This window comes from Alexandromys fortis, unplaced genomic scaffold, assembly GCF_014885135.2.
Source record: "Alexandromys fortis isolate MF-2015 unplaced genomic scaffold, M_Fortis_MF-2015_v1.1 scaffold_38, whole genome shotgun sequence".
Classification (NCBI taxonomy): domain Eukaryota; kingdom Metazoa; phylum Chordata; class Mammalia; order Rodentia; family Cricetidae; genus Alexandromys; species Alexandromys fortis.
In genome coordinates, this window is record NW_026067916.1 from 12,467,076 (window position 1) to 12,487,119 (window position 20,044).

The window sequence follows — 20,044 nt, forward strand, 5'->3', positions numbered from 1 at the left end:
ATTCCAAGTGAACATTTGTACAGTATTTTCAGTTTTATTAGAAAAGTGCACACACAACCAACATTGCCGGGGTCATTTCTTGGCTCTGCTTGCATTCAGCACTTGCTCCTGAGCAGCTTTCTTTGCTTTTACCATCTCAACGAGTTCCTAGGAGGAAATAAGGTTGTTGCAGTCAGGACTCTGTCATTAAACACAGCACTACACTGAGTGGTGTGGAACCACTGCGCTCAGACAGCAAGGCTGGGGCCGCCCTAGGCTACACAGTGAGACCTTGTCCCCAAACCAACAGAAGGATAGCGCTGTGGCTGCTGAGGTCACCAACTGCCCGGGATAAACTTTCTAAGGTTGGTCCCCCGACTATTATGATACTAAAGTCAGCACTGTGTCACTCAGTTACCAGACAGGTAAGAACGCTAAGCGAAGGGTAACTTAAACGACACACCTTGTACCGCCTCATGCAGTCCTTCTTTGTCCTGCCAGGAACTGCTTCAGCTATCTTTTCCCACCTTTCCGGAGTATTTACTGGGTACGTTTTCAAAGCTTGTTCTAGTAGCTTCTGCTCTTCTGTGGTCCAAGGGGTGAAATCTGTGCAGGGACCTGTTTGAGAAAAAAAATTGTTTAGAAATTCACAACCTTAACAGTAGAAAATCATCTTGGAGCATCTTCTCAGTGCCCCGGTAGAGGATGTGTGATTTGAACAAATCTCTAAATACGCACACACATAAAACTTTCTTGTTTTGAGAGAGAGAACACAGCGTAAGTGTGTGCACCTCTCCTGTCTCCACAAAACAAACCATGTGGCCTTTAGGCACGAACACCAAGTGAGCCATCCGCTTGCCCTACCACACAGCTTTCAAAGCCAGGAAATAGGCCTTGATTTGTTTTGGATTTTTTACTCTTTGGCTCTTTGCTCTTTTGGGGGCCCACCCCCCAGCTCCCAAGGAAACACACATGGAGGTTTATTTGGTTTTTCGAGACAGGGTTTCTCTGTGGCTTTGGAGCCTGTCCTGGAACTAGCTCTGTAGACCAGGCTGGTCTCGAACTCACAGAGATCCGCCTGCCTCTGCCTCCCAAGTGCTGGGATTAAAGGCATGTGCCACCACCGCCTGGCTTGTTAAAGATCTGGACACAGATCCCAGGCCTCATCCTTTGCGGTGGCCTGGAATCACGACAGCCTTCTCTACTCAGAGGAACATATTTCACCTTCAAATCGTTCTGAAGGGGCTGCACTGTCAGCCTGAGGGGCCACTCCATGTTCTTTCTTAAACTTATCAAAAGCCTTTTTATTAATGTCGTCTTTCTGATGAGGGTCTAAGAAATGGGAGAAAAAAACAAACCAAAAACAAAAACTACATTAACAGATCAATCTTGTCTTTGATTATTACTTTAAAAAAATGTATCCAAGGTAACAAAGTGATTTCTCAAAATTAACTTACCAAGTTTTTGGAGACTTTTAGCCTTGTCAATAACATCTTTGGCAGTTCTTTTGATGCCAGAAGAAGAATGTATATTCATGTAATTAGCAATAACTTCCCATCTAAAGAAATCAGTATAAAAGTTTAATAAGGAGAAAGAAAACAAGAACTATTACATTCTTACTGTGGATGTTAGTTAAAATCCACAGAAAGAGCTCTAAGCTAGTTTAATGATGCTATTAGTTACCACTGTTTAGGTTCCCTTAAGAGGTTCAAATCAACATCTGTAGTCTTGTTTTTAACAAAGCCCAATGGAAACAACAGATTCGCACTTCTGGTTTAGCAAACTCTGAAACAAGTGCCGCAGTGTGCTCATTGGGAGTCCAGATCTCTAGGGCTAGAATTTGAATCCTAGAGGTAGAAGTGGAGACTGGTGAGGCGCCTGCTGCAAGCGTGGAGAGGTGGTGCAGTGGACCAGCACAGTGAGTTCACACTGGCCACGGAGACAGAACTGACCGGAAGGCAGGCTTACTTTTACATGGATTGATGTTTGACCTGCATGTCTTTGGGAGGATGTCAGACCCACTGAACTTGAGTTACAGACAGGTGTGAGCTGCCATGTGGGTGCTGGGAATTGAACCCAGGACCTCTGGACTAGCAGCCAATGCTCTTAACCACTGAGCCATCTCTCCAGCCACTGAAAGGCAGGGTTTGTACACTCAACTCATCTACCCATTCTGCTGAAGCTGCTACGTGGATGGCTCTCTCTTATCTCCAGGCCCCACCATATACCAAAAATGTTCACAAGAGCAAGTACCTCGAATTTGTCCCCGCGGGGAAGAGGTTGACGGCTTTGATTAACAACTGCAGGTCATCTTCTGACCAGTTCTTACTGCCACTCCCACTCCCACCCGTCGACTTCTCTGCGTTCTTGGATGCTTGCCGCATCCGGGCGTCGGCTTCTTCCTTCTCTTTCCTCATTTGCTCATTTACTTCTTCTATCTACAGAAACACAGGTCAGAGTCTTCAGAGCATTTGGGGACCTCCAGCCCTTTGACCGAGGCGCGTGGTCCTCATCCTCATGCCAATCTCCCCCAACCCTACACGCCACAGGTGGAACCCAAGGCAAGCACGCGCTTTCCCCCGGCTTCCCTCCCGCCAGCTCCAAGCTGCACAGCTGCACAGGTCACAGGTCAAGGACCGAGAAGCCGCCACAGCTTGAACCACTCAGATTCACTGGCAAGGTGACTGGCCTGTTATTCACATACAAGGCCACCTCAAGTCTCGAAAGCTCATTTAGCACACAGGCAAGTGGTCTGTCAGCTTGGAGCTCTATCCTGTGTGCTGTTCTCCCTAGTGCACCTTTAAACACGCACACACGCGATGTATGCGACTTGAGCTGCCGGAGGCGGCTGCCTTGGAGTCACCTGTCACTCACTCCTCTGCAATCTCTTAGGAGCAGTCAAGTCCCTATAATTCTAACTCTGAAACATTTTTCTGATTCCTGTGTTTCTTACAGAAAATTCAGTGTTTATCTATCCTCTTCAGTCCACTATACCAGATAATCAGTGACTGACAGATCGTGTGTGAATGGAAACTGGTCGCGCTAATATGTAAAATTCAGCTTTGCTCTATTCTTCCCAATCAACTCTACGTTCCTGCCTTCCTTTCCGTATTTCCCTCCTACCTCTACCCATCAGTCATGGTTTTCATCCATGTCCTTCAAAGCTGGTTCACACCTTTCACTGAGCCTTCCCTCACCATCCGGATGCAGACGTCAGTGTTTAGTGTTTGCTGGATGCCCTTCATCCTTTGCACCACAGGCCTTCTCTTCTGATGTAACTACTCTATGAACTCCTTTCTAACAGTGATCGCATTAGCTGTTCTTAAAAAGCACCTAGGGGCTGGAGAGATGGCTCAGTGGTTCAGAGCACTCACTGCTCTTCCAGAGGTCCTGAGTTCAATTCCCAGCAACCACATGGTGGCTCACAACCATCTGTACTGAGATCTGGTGGCGTGCGGGCATACATGGAGGCAGAATGTTGTATACATAATAAAGAAATAAATCTTTAAAAAAAAAAAAAAAGCACCTAACCGACTGCCACCTACACAGGATACTATAGGGCTATCTGATTTTATATTTAGTATAGTAGGTACCAATACTTGTTGAACTGAATTCAGTTTCTGAGACTGCCTAATTGTTTATCTATAAAATAAAAGGTATACATACATTAGATAGAACAAAGCCTTTTTTGCTTATAAATGTTATCCTATAAAATATTCTGGGATTAATCAAAATAATTTTTAATCAATACTTTAAAAAAATTGATTGGCTGGGCCTTTAATCCCAACACTTGGGAAGTAGAGGCAGATGGATATCTGTGAGTTCGAGGCCAGCCAGGACTACAGAGTGAGTTCCAAAGCTACACAAAGAAACCCTGTCTCAAAAACCAAGCAAACAAAAAAAACAAAAAAATATGACTAATGTGCTAAAGACTCCAAATTAAACACTACATGATTGAAAAATTCCTATCACCCGGGTGGTGGTGGCACACACACACCTTTAATCCCAGCAGAGGCAGAGGTAGGTGGATTTGTGAGGACAGCCTGGTCTACAGAGCGAGTTCCAGGACAGCAAGGGCTACAAGAGAAACCCTGTCTCGAGCCTCCCCCCAAAAGTTATTAAATTTGATTTAAATCATCAAAGTACTTAACATAAACAATACTAATGAAATATAGTGGAAAACCCACTCTTTGCCTTTTGTATAGAGCAGGTCAAGAAACAGGTGAAACAATGAAGTGGAAACTATAAACAGTGATTTATCCTATTACCTGTTTTTCAAGTGCAGCTTTCCCTACTTCTCTTGTAGATGACGTCAGTATCTCATTCAAGCCCTGTAAGCTACAGAAGAGAGAGTGCTGGGACTGTAGCTCCATGGCCCAGCCTCTACCCAGCATGCACAGAGCCTTGGGCTCCAAGTCAGACACACACACACACAGTAAAAAAGGGACGGGGTAAGGGGTGGATGACAGGCAGCCGTCAGTAACAGTCCCTCAGACATACCTTGCCAGCTCGAGCCGATCACAAAGCTTCTCCACTTCCTCCATCATCTTCACACGCTCCGCCTCACTGTCTGAGAAGTGATTCCAGCTCTGGAGGCACAAATGCATCATCAGCCAAGCGCACAGCGTGCGCTCAGAGGCTGTGGGTGGGGATGGACACAGGGTCTGTGCCGTCATCAGGCCAGCAGAACACCACGGATGCTGACTGAAGATGATACTCATAATGGAACAGATTAACATAAGTGAAAGTACAGCAAATTAGCTGGAACACCCTTCCCGGGTTAAGTTGCTGCGAACAGTCATGTCTTCCATTTCTCACTGCTTGTTTCTTTTAGCCCATGGGCAGTTTTTCTCATTGAAATCCCAATGCTGCTCCTCTTACTGTGGGCACCCAGGCCTGGACATGCACCAATGGTTATCAGGCTTCTCCTTGAGCAGTCCAGCACCTAAGTTCTGCAGCTTTCTAGGGTGCCCCACCCCCATCCCAGGCTCTCCCTGGTGGCGGGAGTTTGAATGTGATCAGTGACACTATTAGGAGGTGTGGCCTTGTTGGAGGAAGTGTGTCTCTGTGGGGTGGGTTCTAAGGTCTCCTTTGCTCAAGCCATGCTATGTCTCAGTATACTTCCTGTTGCCTGTGGGCCACGATGCAGGGCTCTCAGCCTCCATCTCCAGCACCACGTCTGCCTGAATGCCATCATGCCCCAGATGATGATAATGGACTGAATGCCTGAACTGTGAGAAAGCCACCCCAGTTAAATGTTTTTGTTTATTTATTTATTTAATAGAAGTTGCCATGTAGCCACGGCGTCTCTTCACAGCATAGAAACTCTAACAGAGTGATCTCATCTACCTGCATGGTTTCTAGTGCTATCCAGATGTTATGAGTCGCTGGGCAGTGGTGCGCACACCTTAAATCCCAGCACTCTGGAGGCAGAATCGGCTTCAGAAATCTCTCCCCTTCTCACCTACCCTCTCCATACCCTAGTCCAGGCCAGCACACATTTCTAAGCTGGACTGTGACAAAGGAGTCCCGATTCCTCTGCCCACCTCTCACATCCTGAGTCCTGCCCAAAACTGAGTCAGGGTCCGACTGCAGCCTCTGGTGCCCTGCTCTCCCAGCCTCACCTGTCAGCGTTCTCTTACCTCTAGTCCCGTGGGCCACGTCCTACGCTTTCCTTCACTACCACCTTCCTGGTGTCTCACAGTCCTGACACTCATCTTAGAGCAGGACTGCCTGCTCACTTACCAGTGGGTTCCTCAGGAACCGTTCATGCTAACTGTGTGGTCTACGATGACTGAGTAAATCCACTCATGTTGGAATAACTTGTTGGTACCAAGGACCAGAGTTCTGCTATAACTCATGACACTCTCTCAGGTCCTGAGTGGCCTTCTAAAGTTTCTATCAAATTCTCCTCACACTGGTGTACACACACCGTCTCCCACACCATCTAACTGCCATCTTGGGGAGTTCAGCTATTCCTTATTATAAGAGGATTCTCTCTGCTGGGCTTGCTGACTGTTCACTTCTCTTCATGGAGGGCTGCGGTAGCGGTGGGGGTGTCACAGGATCTCACCTGGGTATCCATCCACGCCCTACCACATGCTATATGTAATTCTTCCTTAACTGCATGTAGCCTCAGGGAGGAGCTGGAGTAAACAGGTCAGGGACAATCTGTCCATCCATGCGGCTGTGGCCAAGCTCTCCTCCCTGACCTGATGGTAAGGCTTTCCAGGAGCTGTCTGTGGGGAGAGGGGCACGTAACACCCCGTAACTGTCTGTGGGGAGAGGGGCACGTAACACGTAACCCAGTGACTTCTAACCCGTGCTCTGAAAAGGGAGCCAGACAAACTCGTCCCCAGAGAGAGCCTTGGCAGAACCCTACCTCAGCTTGTTGCTGGGCCTTAGGAGATGAGGCTGACGGAATTACATCTCCCCCAGCAAGGAATCTGAGCAAAACCTTGCTGAGTTTGTCAGTCAAGTGAATTTTCTCATTAACTGCCTTAGCTCCAGAACTAGGTTCTTATCAGCTACAGGTACATGAGGACCATGAGGACCACGGTATACAGGAAACCTCCCTAGGGCCCCAGAGCTGCACAGCTCAAGGCCAGGCAAGGCTACACGAGCCTCTCAGTCAGGCTGGTGAAATAGTTCTCCAGTTAAAGCACTTGCGCCCATGTGTGACAACCAGAATGGTCCAGGAGAGGACTGACTGATCTCCTTTGCTTATGTGCAACCCCCCCCTACACACACAGAAAATAAATCTAATAAAAACAAGACCCGGCCTCAAAATACAGCAACCAAATTAAAACAGCACTCCAAGATAAAATGTGTACACGTGTCTGCACGTGGTGGACAAGGGAATACGGGGCCCGGGCGCTCATGTGGCAGTGCCCCGGAAGCCTGGCGTACCTTGCAGGAGTTCCGAAGTTTCTGCCTTTCCTTTTTAATGGCCTTTTTCTGGATATCCTTTTCCTTCTTTGCCAGTAAAGCTTGCTGTCTAACTTCCTCCTCTTCCTTCTCTTTAGCCAACCGAGCAGCTTCTAATTCTGCTTGTCTTTGCTTTAAAAAGGTGAACAAAATCATTTAATAAAGAAACTGGGGTTGAATGAGAAATAAGATGACATCAAGTTAGTGATGAATTTAAGTTAAGAACACCTGGCAAAGTCTACAGATTACAAAATTCTACTTATCAGAAAATATAAAACAGACATTTAAAAAATAAACCAGGAGCCAGAGGTGGCTCAGCAGTTAAGAGCCCACCAGAGAACCCAGGTTTGGTTCGCAGTACCCAACTTCTTAATTCTATCTTCACGGCACCCAGTGCCCGTTCTCCATCATCAGGCAGGACGACACCGGTGGTATATACTATACTAACACAGACACTCACACATCACAAGGCTAGGTGTAGTGGGGTACAACTTTAATCCCAGCACTCTTTGGCAGAGGCGGAGTTCGAGACCAGTCAAGGCCGCACCAAACACAACAACCTGAATTGCCGAAAGAGACCTAATCAGATTGTTAAGACTCATGCCTGGGGCTGGGCTGCACAGTGAGACCCTGTCTCAGAGAGTCTGAAAGAGGTGGTGTACACCTTTCCCTATCTCAAAACAAACAAAAACCGAACCAAACCAAACCAAGCCTTAAAGTCAGTCACTCAGAGTGGCACCCGATTCTGTTTCTAGATTATTCCACCTTACCTTCTCTTTGGCTTCCTGCTCCTTCCGTCTGGCTTCTGCCTTTGCTTTCTTTTCTGCTTCTTTCTTGGCCCTTTCTTCCTCCTTGAACTTCTTTATCCTGGGGTCACAGCTGTAAGCGTTATCCACGAGCGTTCTTATCCTGTTCATCTCCTCCTTTTTCCGCTGCGCCCGTGTGGCTCTGTTCTGCTTCTCGATCCATCTCCTCTCATCACGGCTGCAAGACATGAAGCAGTAACACCTCAGACGACTAGAAACACGGCATTTTATAGTTCATATGGAGACGATGTCTTAGGAGATGAAGACAAGACACCTCATTCCTAGTAATTTTGATTTTTCCCCCTTGATACTTATGTCAAAAGAATTTCCAACACATAAATAGCTTCAGCAGCCAAGTTTTTGGAGCTGAGCTACTTGGATATTATTTTTCATTGACAATTTCTTACATGTATCCTAACCTACTACTGACTTGGCGCCACCCAGCTCGTGAGAAGGGAACTTTTAAAATTATGGATCGAGCTGGAGAGAAGGCTCAGAGGTTGACAGCCCTTGCTGTTCTTCCGGAAGACCCGACTTTGGTGCCCAGCAAAGTTTTAGAGCCTGTCCTGGAACTGGCTCTTGTAGACTAGGCTGGCCTCGAACTCAGAGATCCTCCTGCCTCTGCCTCCCAAGTGCTGGGATGAAAGTTGAGTGCCACTACCCGGCTTGCAAGAATAAACATTTTTTTAAAAGTTGGAGAGTGGCAAGATGACTACAGTGCTTGCCTTCAGTATTTACATACGTAACTATTTAATATGTAAACCATGTAGTTCCTAGCCATTATTTTCATGACTATTTATGTAAAGATGTTGTGTTATATTTGTTTGTGCTGCGGTTGTCTCACCTTGCGTCTAAGGCACCCGGTGCTCTAACAAGCAGCTGACTGGCCATTAGACAGGCAGGGGAAGGACAGGTGGGGCTGGCAGGCAGAGAATAAACAGGAGAAACCTAGGCTCGGGGAAAGAACGAGAGCGAGGAGAGGGGCACCCGGGGCAAGAAGTCAGGCAGCAAGAGACACGAAGCGGTGAGAGTAATACATAAAGAACGAGAGAAGAGTGAAAAGCCCCAGTCAACGGGCAGATAAGGAGAACCAGGTAAGAAGAGCTAGCCAGAGATGGCCTAGGCGAGGCCGAGCAGCCATAACTAAGACTTGGGAAAGAAAAAGACCAGGGTCGCAGAGAGCCAGGTCCAGAGTTGTCCTCTGACCTCCACCCCAGGCTATGACCCTTGGGACCAGGGTCGCAGAGAGCCAGGTCCAGAGAGCTGTCCTCTGACCTCCACCCCAGGCTATGACAAATCTTGTGTCCCCACAACAAACACATTAAATAGAAAGAGGCTGGGATGCAGCGCATGTGAAACACTTGCCTACTAATATGGCGCCCCAAACTAATCTCTAGCAAAACACATTTTTCCCTTTGGAAAAAAGAGCTGAATGTATGACCCATGTACCCAATTCATGAGGCCATGAACTTGACCCTCCACCATAAAGACATACACTGACATACATACCATTCTGCTTTTTCTTTTTCTTCTTCATCTAAGTAAGAAAATTCTCTCCAAGAATCAAAATTATACCTAATATAGACAGAAATCAAGATAGAATTGGAAAAACAAATCCTTTTAAAATCATACTAGACACACACTACTTTTAAAACCAGTGGTAAACAGATCAGTTGTCCCTCCTTTTTGCTATTAAACTAAAAATTATGCCCATGCACTCAATGTCAACAGCTCCCTGCTCTCCTGTCTTCTTTTCCAGTTCCCTAGAATGTTGTCTGTGATTTCTCCTATCTTCCTGTTAACCACTGTCAAGTCTTACGATGACTCCAGCTAAGGGTATTTTACTTCTGGTTTGTCATCTGAATGGAAAGCTACTCTAACTGACCAAAGTGAATCTTGTTTTCTCAAGTCTTTATTTCTGCATATAGTAAACACGCCGGTTAGTGAAAGAACACAGTATGAGGCTGGAGTCACGGCTCAGTGGCTTAGTTCAAAGCTCAGTTCTTAGCACCCTGGAGTGGTGGCTCAGTGGCTAAGAGCGCTCCCAAAGGACCAGCTCAGTTCCTAGCACCCTGGAGTGGTGGCTCAGTGGCTAAGAGTACTCCCAAAGGACCCAGCTCAGTTCCTGGCACCCACCCAGCGGCTCACAAGCATGGCCCTCTTCTGGCCTCCATAGGCACCAGGTGCAGACACACATGTAGCGAAAACACCCACACACATATTTTTGAAAGACATAAAACAAATAAAATGCACTAAGTATTATGTTTACTGAAAATTAGTGAATTACAGGTAAAAAGCACTACCTACTTAAAGAACTCAACTTTTCCCCCACTGAGACAGGTCTCACTACATTTTGAGGCCTGGCTGGCCTCAAATTCATGGAGATCTGCCTGCCTCTGCCTCCCAAGAGGTGGGATTAAAGGCGTGCGCTACCACTGCCCAGCTCAATTTACATTTTTTTACGGCAGCCAAGTACTTGACATCTAGATTTCAATACATTAATGGAAAACAGAGTAAAAAAATCACAAAAGACAAACATAGAAGATACAGAGCATTACATGAAAATCTTTATTAACTTCATTTGTTCAGTAAAGGTTCAGCTACTCAAATGTGAACGGATGAACAATCAAGTACTTAAGGAATAGCCTTAAAAATGATACCATCCTACAAGCAGTACATTTATTCACTTACCAGAAAGAATAAAATGTATCCACGTCTTCAAATGAGGAGTTCATGTCACCAAGTTTGGGAACATTCTTTTTATTTGACCATCTGAAATATTAAAACAAAAATCTGACTCAAAGATTTTGAACAAGAGATCAACCTACATCCAGTTCTTTAAAAACAACAGCTTTTACTAATTAATCCCACCCAACACTCTACCCTTTAACCTCTACAACTAAGAGGTGCGACCCTCAGAACTGGTAAGCAGGGCAGGAGAGGGCAGCCTGGGAAATGGTGAGACACAGCCCAGCTATCTCACCCATGTAGTACAGAGATATCTAGATCATGTAGTACAGCTGCCAGGCACACTTCCCACACTCACTGCTGCCCCTTAAAAGCGCAGCACAGAAGGAAACGGTAAGCCAGTATGAGACAGCAGTGTAGACGGATTTCCAGCCCAGGAGATGGGGCGACACTAGTCCACTGTACTAAACAACACACGGCGGCGTCTACACCACCTTCCGTCGGAGTCACTGGGCTCAGCAGCACTGTCACCTCAGGCTCTGCCCATGCTCTCCGGGTGGCTCCGTGTGCAGTGAAGATGGCCAGAAAATGCCAGTTCAGATGGAACCAAGAACGCAGAATACTACTAACACCGCATACTATTTTAGGACTCATATTAATGCAATAAAGTATGTATTAACCTTAAAGATCTAATAATTTACCCTTTGCCAGAGAAGCCCTATGAAAATAAGATGCTCAATGAAAGGACCTGGGGCTGCACAAAAAGTAAGGATTAACAGCTTTCCTCGACGACTAACACCGACACTAGGACAGTCATGGGAGCAGGGGAGGGTGTGCTGTTACCTAAACACCAGCGTCACACACTACTTATTAGGGCTCAGGGTAGCAGAGAGTCTGCAGACACACTCGAGAACAGTGGGAACCTGGGGGAGCGGGAAGGCCGGGTATGTGAGCACTGTGACCAGGGGTGGACACACTCGACAACAGTGGGAACCTGGGGAGCGGGAAGGCCGGGTGTGTGAGCACTGTGACCAGGGGCGGACACACTGGAGAAGACAGTTGAACCTGGGGAGCGGGAAGGCCGGGTGTGTGAGCACTGTGACCAGGGTGGACACACTCGACAACAGTGGGAACCTGGGGCAGCGGGAAGGCCGGGTGTGTGAGCACTGTGACCAGGGGCGGACACACTCGACAACAGTGGGAACCTGGGGAGCGGGAAGGCCGGGTATGTGAGCACTGTGACCAGGGGTGGACACACTCGAGAACAGTGGGAACCTGGGGAGCGGGAAGGCCGGGTATGTGAGCACTGTGACCAGGGGTGGACACACTCGAGAACAGTGGGAACCTGGGGAGCGGGAAGGCCGGGTATGTGAGCACTGTGACCAGGGGTGGACACACTCGAGAACAGTGGGAACCTGGGGAGCGGGAAGGCCGGGTGTGTGAGCACTGTGACCAGGGGTGGACACACTGGAGAAGACAGTGAGAACCTGGGGCAGCACTGTGACCAAGGAGATCAGTGCTTTAACTCACCTGGAATTCCTTTCAAACACCGGAGAAAACACTTGGAAGAAATTGTCCTTTGCTTCACTCCTAGAAGGAACTGAGTTGTCGAAAGTAGGATCTACGCTGTTAAACGCCCGTCTCTTCGCTGGATCAGACAGCATTTCGTAAGCTGAGAACAGAGTAACAGGACAGCACCATGAGGCCAACAGAAAATATCGCCCTAGGGATGTGGCTCTATGGAGTGGCCTGGGTCTGACCACTAAAGACAACAAAACAAGGTGGAATAAAGAAAATAAAATATTTTTCTGCTAAAAGTTATTTTCATATTTCAAACTTTTGAATTTTAGATGGGAGAGGGCTTTATTAAGGTCTGGTCCTAGCATGATGTGACATAAATGATGTAACTCCTCTAAGTAGACAACTGACAAGACACTCTCTCCCCCTTGGGGACTCGAACCTGGAGCCTGGTACAAGCTGGACGAACACCCGGGTCAGGGCATCACAGAACAACTGAGAACAAGACTTTCAGCTGGGCAGGCTGGCTCGCCTAGAATCGTACCATTTGAGGGGCCTGAGGTAGGAAACTGCCTTGCATTTAAGGCCAGCCAGGACACAGTGAGCTCCAACCAAGCCTGGGTTAAAGTGAGTGAGACCCTGCCTCCAAACAGTCTGTTCTAGAAGGCAGGTGGACCGAGGGACAGGAGGAGCTAAGTCTGGGCCGCATACACAGTACCTAAAAACAAAAGCACTACAAACTATAAAATTACACATAAGGAAACATGGAGTTGGAAATGCTAACTATCCGTCCTGGTTACCACAATGGGTCACGGCTATGTAAACAGCCATAAATAACTGTGTGATCTGTTGTATAATCTAAAATTAGTAAAACCTCCAAATAACAGGTTAGTCTCACAACAACCTAAAATGGTGAAAGGGCTTAGGTCTGTACCACCACCAAGCACCCATGCCAAACCCCACAGTGCCGGCCTGCAGATCCCAGCGGCCAGAAGGGAGAGGTAGGCTCGGAAACTCAAGCCCTGCCCGACTACAGCAACTTCAAGGCCAGCTGGGCAATTTAGTAAAATCCAGTCTTCTAAAAAAAAAAAAAAAAAAGTGTGTGTATGTGGGGGGGAGGTCAGCACGGGGCTGTAGTTCAGTGGTAGAGTGGTTTGAGGCCTAGCACTACACGAACATACCAATACGTGATCATACATGTATAAGTATGTGTAGACAAACATACTTAGAGGAGCGACGAGTGTGATAATCACCTCAGAGTTGGGCTCAGCAATACATGCTTGCAATCCCAGCAATAAGAAGCTGAGGGAGGAAGACGGAGAATTTAAGGCCAGCCAGGCTAGAGTAAGGCCTACCTTAAAGCAAAACCTGTCCCCCGGGAGCCTGCTAAGATGCTGACTGGACCAGGAGGCCGGGGGCAGGGCCTGATCATCTGCATTTCCAGGGCTGCTAGTGCTGGGGTTGGAGTCAAGGCCCTCGGCTCTCCGTGTGTGGAAGCTCTGGGGAAAGGGCAGCAGCCACAGGCACCTCTGCAAGGCTGCGATGTCAGAAGGTGGTGGGCACAGCACACTCTGTCCCCACAGCGGGGGACACTGACAATTCTAAGAGAGCCCTGTGGTAAACCATCCTTACCTTTAGTTATACAAGTGAAGTAGTCATTGTCTCCCTCTTTGATTGGCTCCCCAGCTGCTTTCCGTTTGTCTGGGTGATGTTTTAGGACCATTGCTTTATCTGCAGAACCAATCAGATATCACTGATTTTAGGGGTAATTCTTTAGTAATTTGACTTTTTTTTCTTCTCTAATTTTAACATTTAATTTTTTTGACATTTTCAAATTCGCTGTACATAATCTCAACTAAAATAACCATCTATGACCTTTTTGCCTTTTCGAGACAGTTTCTCTGTGTAGTCCTGGCTGTCCTGGAACTAGCTCTTGTAGATCAGGCTGGCCTCAAACTCACAGAGATCCGCCAGTCTCTGCCTCCTCAGTACTGGAATTAAAGGCGTGCGCCACCACCTCCCAGCTCAGCTTATAATCTTTATCCTTCACTATTTTCCTCGTCTAAATCTCATCGTGGGGATATCATCTTGTTTATTTCTTTCCTCCACTTTATTTAGTGATACCCTCTCAAACAAAGAAACGAAATATCTCTCTTCTCCTAGTATTTTTTAAAACAATATCCTATGTTCAGGCAATGAACCTGCTTAGTTCTAGTTTTCTACCTTTTAAGCTTTATAGCAATGATTCTACTTTAAAAAAGGAATCTAGTCATTTTCTGGGAACCCAGAGACAGATTTGCCCGAAGAATCAATCTGGCCAGTATTAAAGTTTGCTTCAAATTTGGCAAGGGGGGAAAAAAAGGAATCCATTAATACATCTTTCATATTTCCAATGTGACTGTTTCTTTAGGTCAACCGAGATAAATTCTAAGGTTTAGGTGTGCAGCCACAGCAAACACCCGAAGAGACCGAGGCTGCCTTTTCTGGGCAGCTCTCATCCCACTAGACTGGGTAGTAGCTGTGGACCTACGCCCCACAGGCCGCTCTTCTGTGCTTTGGAACCTTATACAGACACAGGTATGCAGGTCTCCAAGCCCGGCTTCTTTCCTCAATGTTGTGGTTTGAGATTCATCCTTATCTCAGGAAATATGGATGTCCTGGTAGTTTGTTCTTATTTTGTATTGCTGAATAGCATTTGGCTGTATTAAAATACACTGGTTTGTGTATTATTTTCCTGTTAGCGAACACATGCGCGTATTAGTAATCTACATCACAGGCTGCACCAGCCAGTCTGCAGACATAAACACTGTCAGGTGTGTGATGACGCACACCTGTAATCCCAGCACTGGGCAGGGGGAGCACAGACTTGAGGCTAGTGTGGCCATGAAATATTGTATTATAGGGGTGGAGAGATGGCTTAGCAGTTAAAAGTATGACTACTCTTGCAATGACCTGAGTTTGACTTTTAACAACCACAATGGATAGCTTACAGCTTCCTGTAACTCCATTTCCAGGAGACCTGGTCATCTCTTCTATCCTCTGAGGATGCCTGCCTCACGTGTACATACCCGCATACAGATACACAGCTAAGTTTTAAAATTAAAATCTTTTTAGAAAGAAAACTAAGGTAGGAAATTTTTTTTTTTTAACTAGACCCAAGAACGGTGACGCTAGCTGCAACTTCTGAAATCCCAGCACCCGGAAGGCAGACGCAGGATATAAGGTACCGAGGTAGCAACACCCTGTCCCTCTCTCACCTAAAAAAAAAAAAAAAACCTCAAAGCAGAACAGGACTAGACATGAAACTCAGTGGCAGAGAGCTGGCCTGCAACTTAAGGCCTCAGGTTTGATCCCCAGCCACCACCAAAACTCCAAACAAATAAGAAAACAAAATGGTACCCAATGCACAATTTTTGTTTGTTACAGTGATTCTGAGCCCTTCCTTCAGGAACCTCACCTGAGAACATCCAGGGTCCCCACCACCTTCCTTTTCTAAGGCAGGGTCTCGTGTACGTGGCTGCTCTGCTTCTGATTCTGGGGTCACATTTCCTGTATTAAACATTCGACTGTTTCAAAACCGGTACTTACGAGCTGCTTTGATCTGCCTCTGTGTGGCTTTGTGTCTGAGGTGGCCCAGTCCAAGAACTGCATAATGATCTTGATTCTGATGAACACACAAAACGGGGTTAAAGCTGAGCGGAGGACATTTAACCCTTTGTGTTCTGTTACCATAGAAACTATTTTCCAAAGTGAGACTTCTGGGCTGGAACTACAGGGCACCTGCTTAGCAGAACTTCCTGAGCAGAGGCCGTTGGCTCTGTATAAAACGGGCTCTGCAGCCGTGTACACAGGGAGAGGTGGACGACTGTACAGCCTTCCTGATGTTTACATAGAAGACTAGCGAATTGGACGCTAGAGATTACTGGAGATTGAAAAAACAAAACAAAACAAAAACCCAGGTAATGGTGAAACAAGCCTTAATCCCAGCACTTGGGAGGCAGAGGCAGGCGGATCTCTGTTGAGCTTGAGGCCAGCCTGGCCTACAGAGTGAGTTCCAGGAAACCCCATCTTGAAACAGTAACAACAGCAACAAACCAAACAAGAACAAGCAAGCAGACCGGTAACACCTAGCATCCTCTCTAAATATACTTGTAAGGAATCCCTTTCTCTACTAAAACCTGTATTTTCTACCCTTCCCTCCTTAAATCTAGTTCAGCTAGAATATACAGGAGAGAAGGACAACAGACCTGGCAGCTGAGCCAGTGACAGGAGGAGGATGCTGGGTGGAAATTCTGAGACTTGAGGGATGTGTTCGTCAGTTAATATCCTGGTGAATTTACAAGTCGAGAAGCAACAGTAGTAAGGCCACACTAATCCAAACTGTCCACTTTGTCTTGGAGAAGGTGAGGGCACAGAGCCTGGACTCAAAGAGTCAAACAGCCCACTGGGGATGGCGCTACCCCAGCCTATGGTCCTAGAGGATGGAAGAAGGCTGAGCTGGGTGGTTGGGCGCACACCTTTAACCCCAGCACTTGGGAGGCAGATCTCAGTGAGTTCGAGGTCAGCCTGGTCTACAAAGCAAGTTCCAGGACTGTTCCACAGAAAAAACTTGTCTTGAAAAAACAAACAAAAAGCAGGCTGAGCGAGACAACTTTCCTAAAATTTGGGCACAAAAGTGCCTACAAAGTTCTTCAGCCTGCACCCCAACACAGGTTCCTGTTTAGTGTACTCTACCAAACTCCCTCCTGCGTCAGTGTGTCCCCTCTTCCTCAAAACCTGACTACACGTGTTTCAATCATTACCAACAGGCCTAGCTTGTGAGCGAACCTTGTAGCAGAAAGTTATTTACTCCCCTCTAGGCTTGCCCGCACTTCAGACGTTTTCCATTCTGCCAACGGAACTGTCCTCTACACTTGTGTGCTTGTGTGTGTGTAGCACGCGCGCGTGTGGAGGCCAAAGGACAACCTCGGGCTATTCCTCATGTATGGTCCACCTTTCTTTCCCTCCCAGACAGTTTCTATTGGCCTGGAGCTCACTAGTATCTAGGCTGGCCGGCCATAAACATCACACACCTGCTTCTTCCACCCCAGTGCTGGGATTACGCAATGCACGCTGATCAAACCCGCACGCCCCATTCTTTCTCCTCCCCTTTCCTCTCCTACCCAATCCCTAGGCTTCTTTGAAGAGTGGGTTCTGGGGACTGAACCAAGGTTGGCTTGCAAGCGCTTCACTGACCACGGTCAGTGCTATGCCAACTCTGGGAATACAGTGCTTACGTAAGCCTATCGTGTTAAACTGCCTTAGAAAACAGCGCAGTAACGGGAAAACGGGGAACGTGGCCCGTGTCTAGACGCTTCACTCCCGAAAGCTGTGCACAGCCAATACCTTCCAATCTTTGGGGTCCAGTGTCTTCAGCATGGGGAACTCCTCCAAGTGCAGCTCCTCATCTTCCGACTCCTCTGACAGCTCCTTCTTATCCTCCAGTTCCTGAAAGGAGGTAGAGGCATTTCTGTTTCTCCTCTTGACAAAAGCTTCAAACCACCTTCCCACGGGCTCAACTTGACAGAGTGCAGAGGCTGTGAGGGAAAAGCAGACGTCAACCATTGCAAGGAACGCCTCTATTTCAAGGTAGCGACTCCCTAGGACGAGCAGAAAAATGACGCCAGGATGTAATTTTCAAGCCATCAACTATAAAAATAAGCACAGAATCCAGTTGCATTATGGGTAGCAAGTTATACTTGGTAACATTAATTATTCCAGCAACCTCTTCCAGTTAACATTCCATTAAGGGCGATGACCTGAGTTCGATGCCCAGAAGTCTCATCAAGGTGGATGAGGACAGGCTCCATAAGTGTTCCTTTGACTTCTGCATGCATGCTACGGCACTCACAAACACCCCCATTTTTTTTTAAAGCAAAAGAAAAATTCAGGCACTAATCAATATTTTCCTGAGGATGTAGGAAAGGTGAGGAACCAATAATAGTAATAAAACAACAAATGATAAAATGCCACCAGGAACTAGCCTCAAAAGAAAAAAACAAAAACTCAAGTGATCTTACTTACTAGTGGTTTAATTACTAAAGTGGCTAATGATTCTAAGAGTTCTCTAGGACCATCTGCTCAAACAGACAATTTTCCAAGCCAATGCTGGGGACTTACTGCATCTAGGGCTTAGTGATGCTGGCTAGATGTGAACCCGAAATCCCTGGGTTTTAGACTAGGACCAAGAGTTTCTTGAAATGTAAGATTGAAATAATACTTCTCTCATTCAGTTCCTAAAATATTTTAATGCAGTATGAAAACTTCAAACTGTTGTAGAGAAGGCATTACGGAACAAATCACTGCATATCTGTACGGCAGAAATTAAAGTACGATAATCTGGGTCAGGAAAAACGTGAGATCATAATTTTAATTTCATAAGAAATCAAAGTGCTTTTTTTTGCTGAACGGTTTTGGGGCAACATTTTCTAAGAACGTTTCTCGCATTTTAATTGATTTATGATATTACGATTTTCTCCACCTAATAAAGAGGATTCAAACACTAAAATGAACCAGCTGTGTGACAGGGGCGTGGCTTTGAGCCTTTGGAGCCTGCCCCCCCCCTCTCTAGTATAGGATTACACCGGGACACAGACGCAACACGTGCCGTGGGAAACATTTAAAACTCACGTTCAACAAGTGCCCAGGGTAAAGTGGCCACGGAAATGAGCGTACATCTCTAAAATCGGAGCGTCAACGCTTGCAATACCTCCCAGCGTGCCGGGTATAAACCAAAACACCCACTGCAGGAGGTCAACCGCTCTTTCAATCTCTCCTCCGAACACTCCAACCTTTCCAGGGGCACCCGCAAGGGGCTTCCATTGGGATAAAGAAGCTGTCTCAGTCTGAACACGTAAAACACAGGGCGAGGAACAAGGGCAGAGGTGAAACGCTCAGAAAAGCGTCCACTCGGCTTTGTACAGCCCGGCACGTGGATGCGTGCAGCGGGGTCTCTCCGCCGCGGGCCGCGGGGTGCTTTAGGGGACCTTTCAGCGAGTCGGGGGGCTCGGTCCTCAATCGCTCAAGCCCGCTCATGAGTCAGCGGCCCCGAGAGGAAGGAGGTACCACAGGTGCAGAGAGAGAGGACGCCCCCACCCTCCCGTTAATAAACCGGGGACTCCTCAAATCACAGCACGGACACAGGGGCTCGTCCCGGAGCAGGCGGCCGGGCTCCGGAGCACCCACACCGGGGCTGCCCTGCCTGGGACGGGGCTGCCGAGGACGGGGCGCCCGGGGCCGGGTGGGCACCTACCGGAGGTCAGAGAGCGGGTGATGGCGGTGCCCTGGCTGTCCGCGGCGCTCGGCAGCAGCAGCATGGTGCCCCTCGCCGTCCGCTCGGCCTCCCGGTCCGAGTCTCGCCTCGCCTCGCGCCCAGGCTGCATGCCCGGGCACCGGCGCGTGGGGACGACCCGCAAGCACTTCCGGGATGGCGCTTTCGCGGGGCGGACGCCCGGCCCACCCACGCCTGCGCGCGCCGGCGCGCGGGACGCCCACTTCCTCCGCGGACGCGATCCCGGCTGGAGACGCGGGACGCGAAGGAACGGTTCCTAGGCTGTTCAGTTCCCGCCTGGGAGAGGGTTGTTTTCCTCGCGCCAGGGCAAGGCTTGGGGAATAATTTTGAAAAAGAGCTTCAGGCACGATGTCAGCCAGGCCGCTCTGACTCGTGACGATCCTGTCTCACTCTCTCAAGTGCTCAGGTTTGTCAGAAACCACCCCGGCTCCTTAGGTACCTCTTACAAGTGGAATTATATAACGTTTATATCTTATTATTAAACATTGTCTCTATGTGAGTCGTTTATTTATTAGTAAATGGCCACACAATTTGAAATTCCACTCCCAACCATTTGGCGTTATATATCCAGATGTGGAATTACTAGCTTATATAGATTATATTGTAGTGGTTTTCAATTTTCAACAACCATTGCACCGTGTTACCCACCAATAGCACACGCTAGTTCTGTTCTTTTTCCCTACATCCTCTCAAACTGTATTTCCTTTAAAAAAAAAAAAAAGTCATCAAAGAAGAAGAAAGAAAGCCATCCACGGTGGTGCACACCTTTCGTCCCAGCACTCGAGAAAGCAGATCT

The 20,044-nt window shown here is 47.5% G+C and overlaps 1 protein-coding gene across 2 annotated transcripts; it reads right to left on the minus strand.

Moving 5' to 3' along the window:
• Position 1: 1 nt before the first annotated feature.
• Positions 2–19,412, minus strand: Dnajc2 (DnaJ heat shock protein family (Hsp40) member C2). 2 transcript variants are annotated; one of them, XM_050139728.1, is made up of 16 exons: positions 19,210–19,412; positions 17,304–17,494; positions 15,507–15,582; positions 13,551–13,649; positions 11,931–12,072; positions 10,404–10,484; positions 9,222–9,287; positions 7,677–7,890; positions 6,889–7,038; positions 4,480–4,568; positions 4,248–4,317; positions 2,233–2,417; positions 1,437–1,537; positions 1,204–1,311; positions 443–597; positions 2–147 (listed from the first exon to the last, which is right to left on the minus strand). In XM_050139728.1, exons 1-16 carry the CDS (start codon positions 19,337–19,339, stop codon positions 73–75), a joined length of 1,932 nt encoding a protein of 643 aa, XP_049995685.1. In that variant the 5' UTR covers positions 19,340–19,412; the 3' UTR covers positions 2–72. The 2 variants fall into 2 exon arrangements, with proteins under 2 accessions (XP_049995685.1, XP_049995686.1); XM_050139729.1 differs by having other exon boundaries at positions 17,304–17,405; positions 19,210–19,355.
• Between the last annotated feature and the right edge of the window lie 632 nt (positions 19,413–20,044).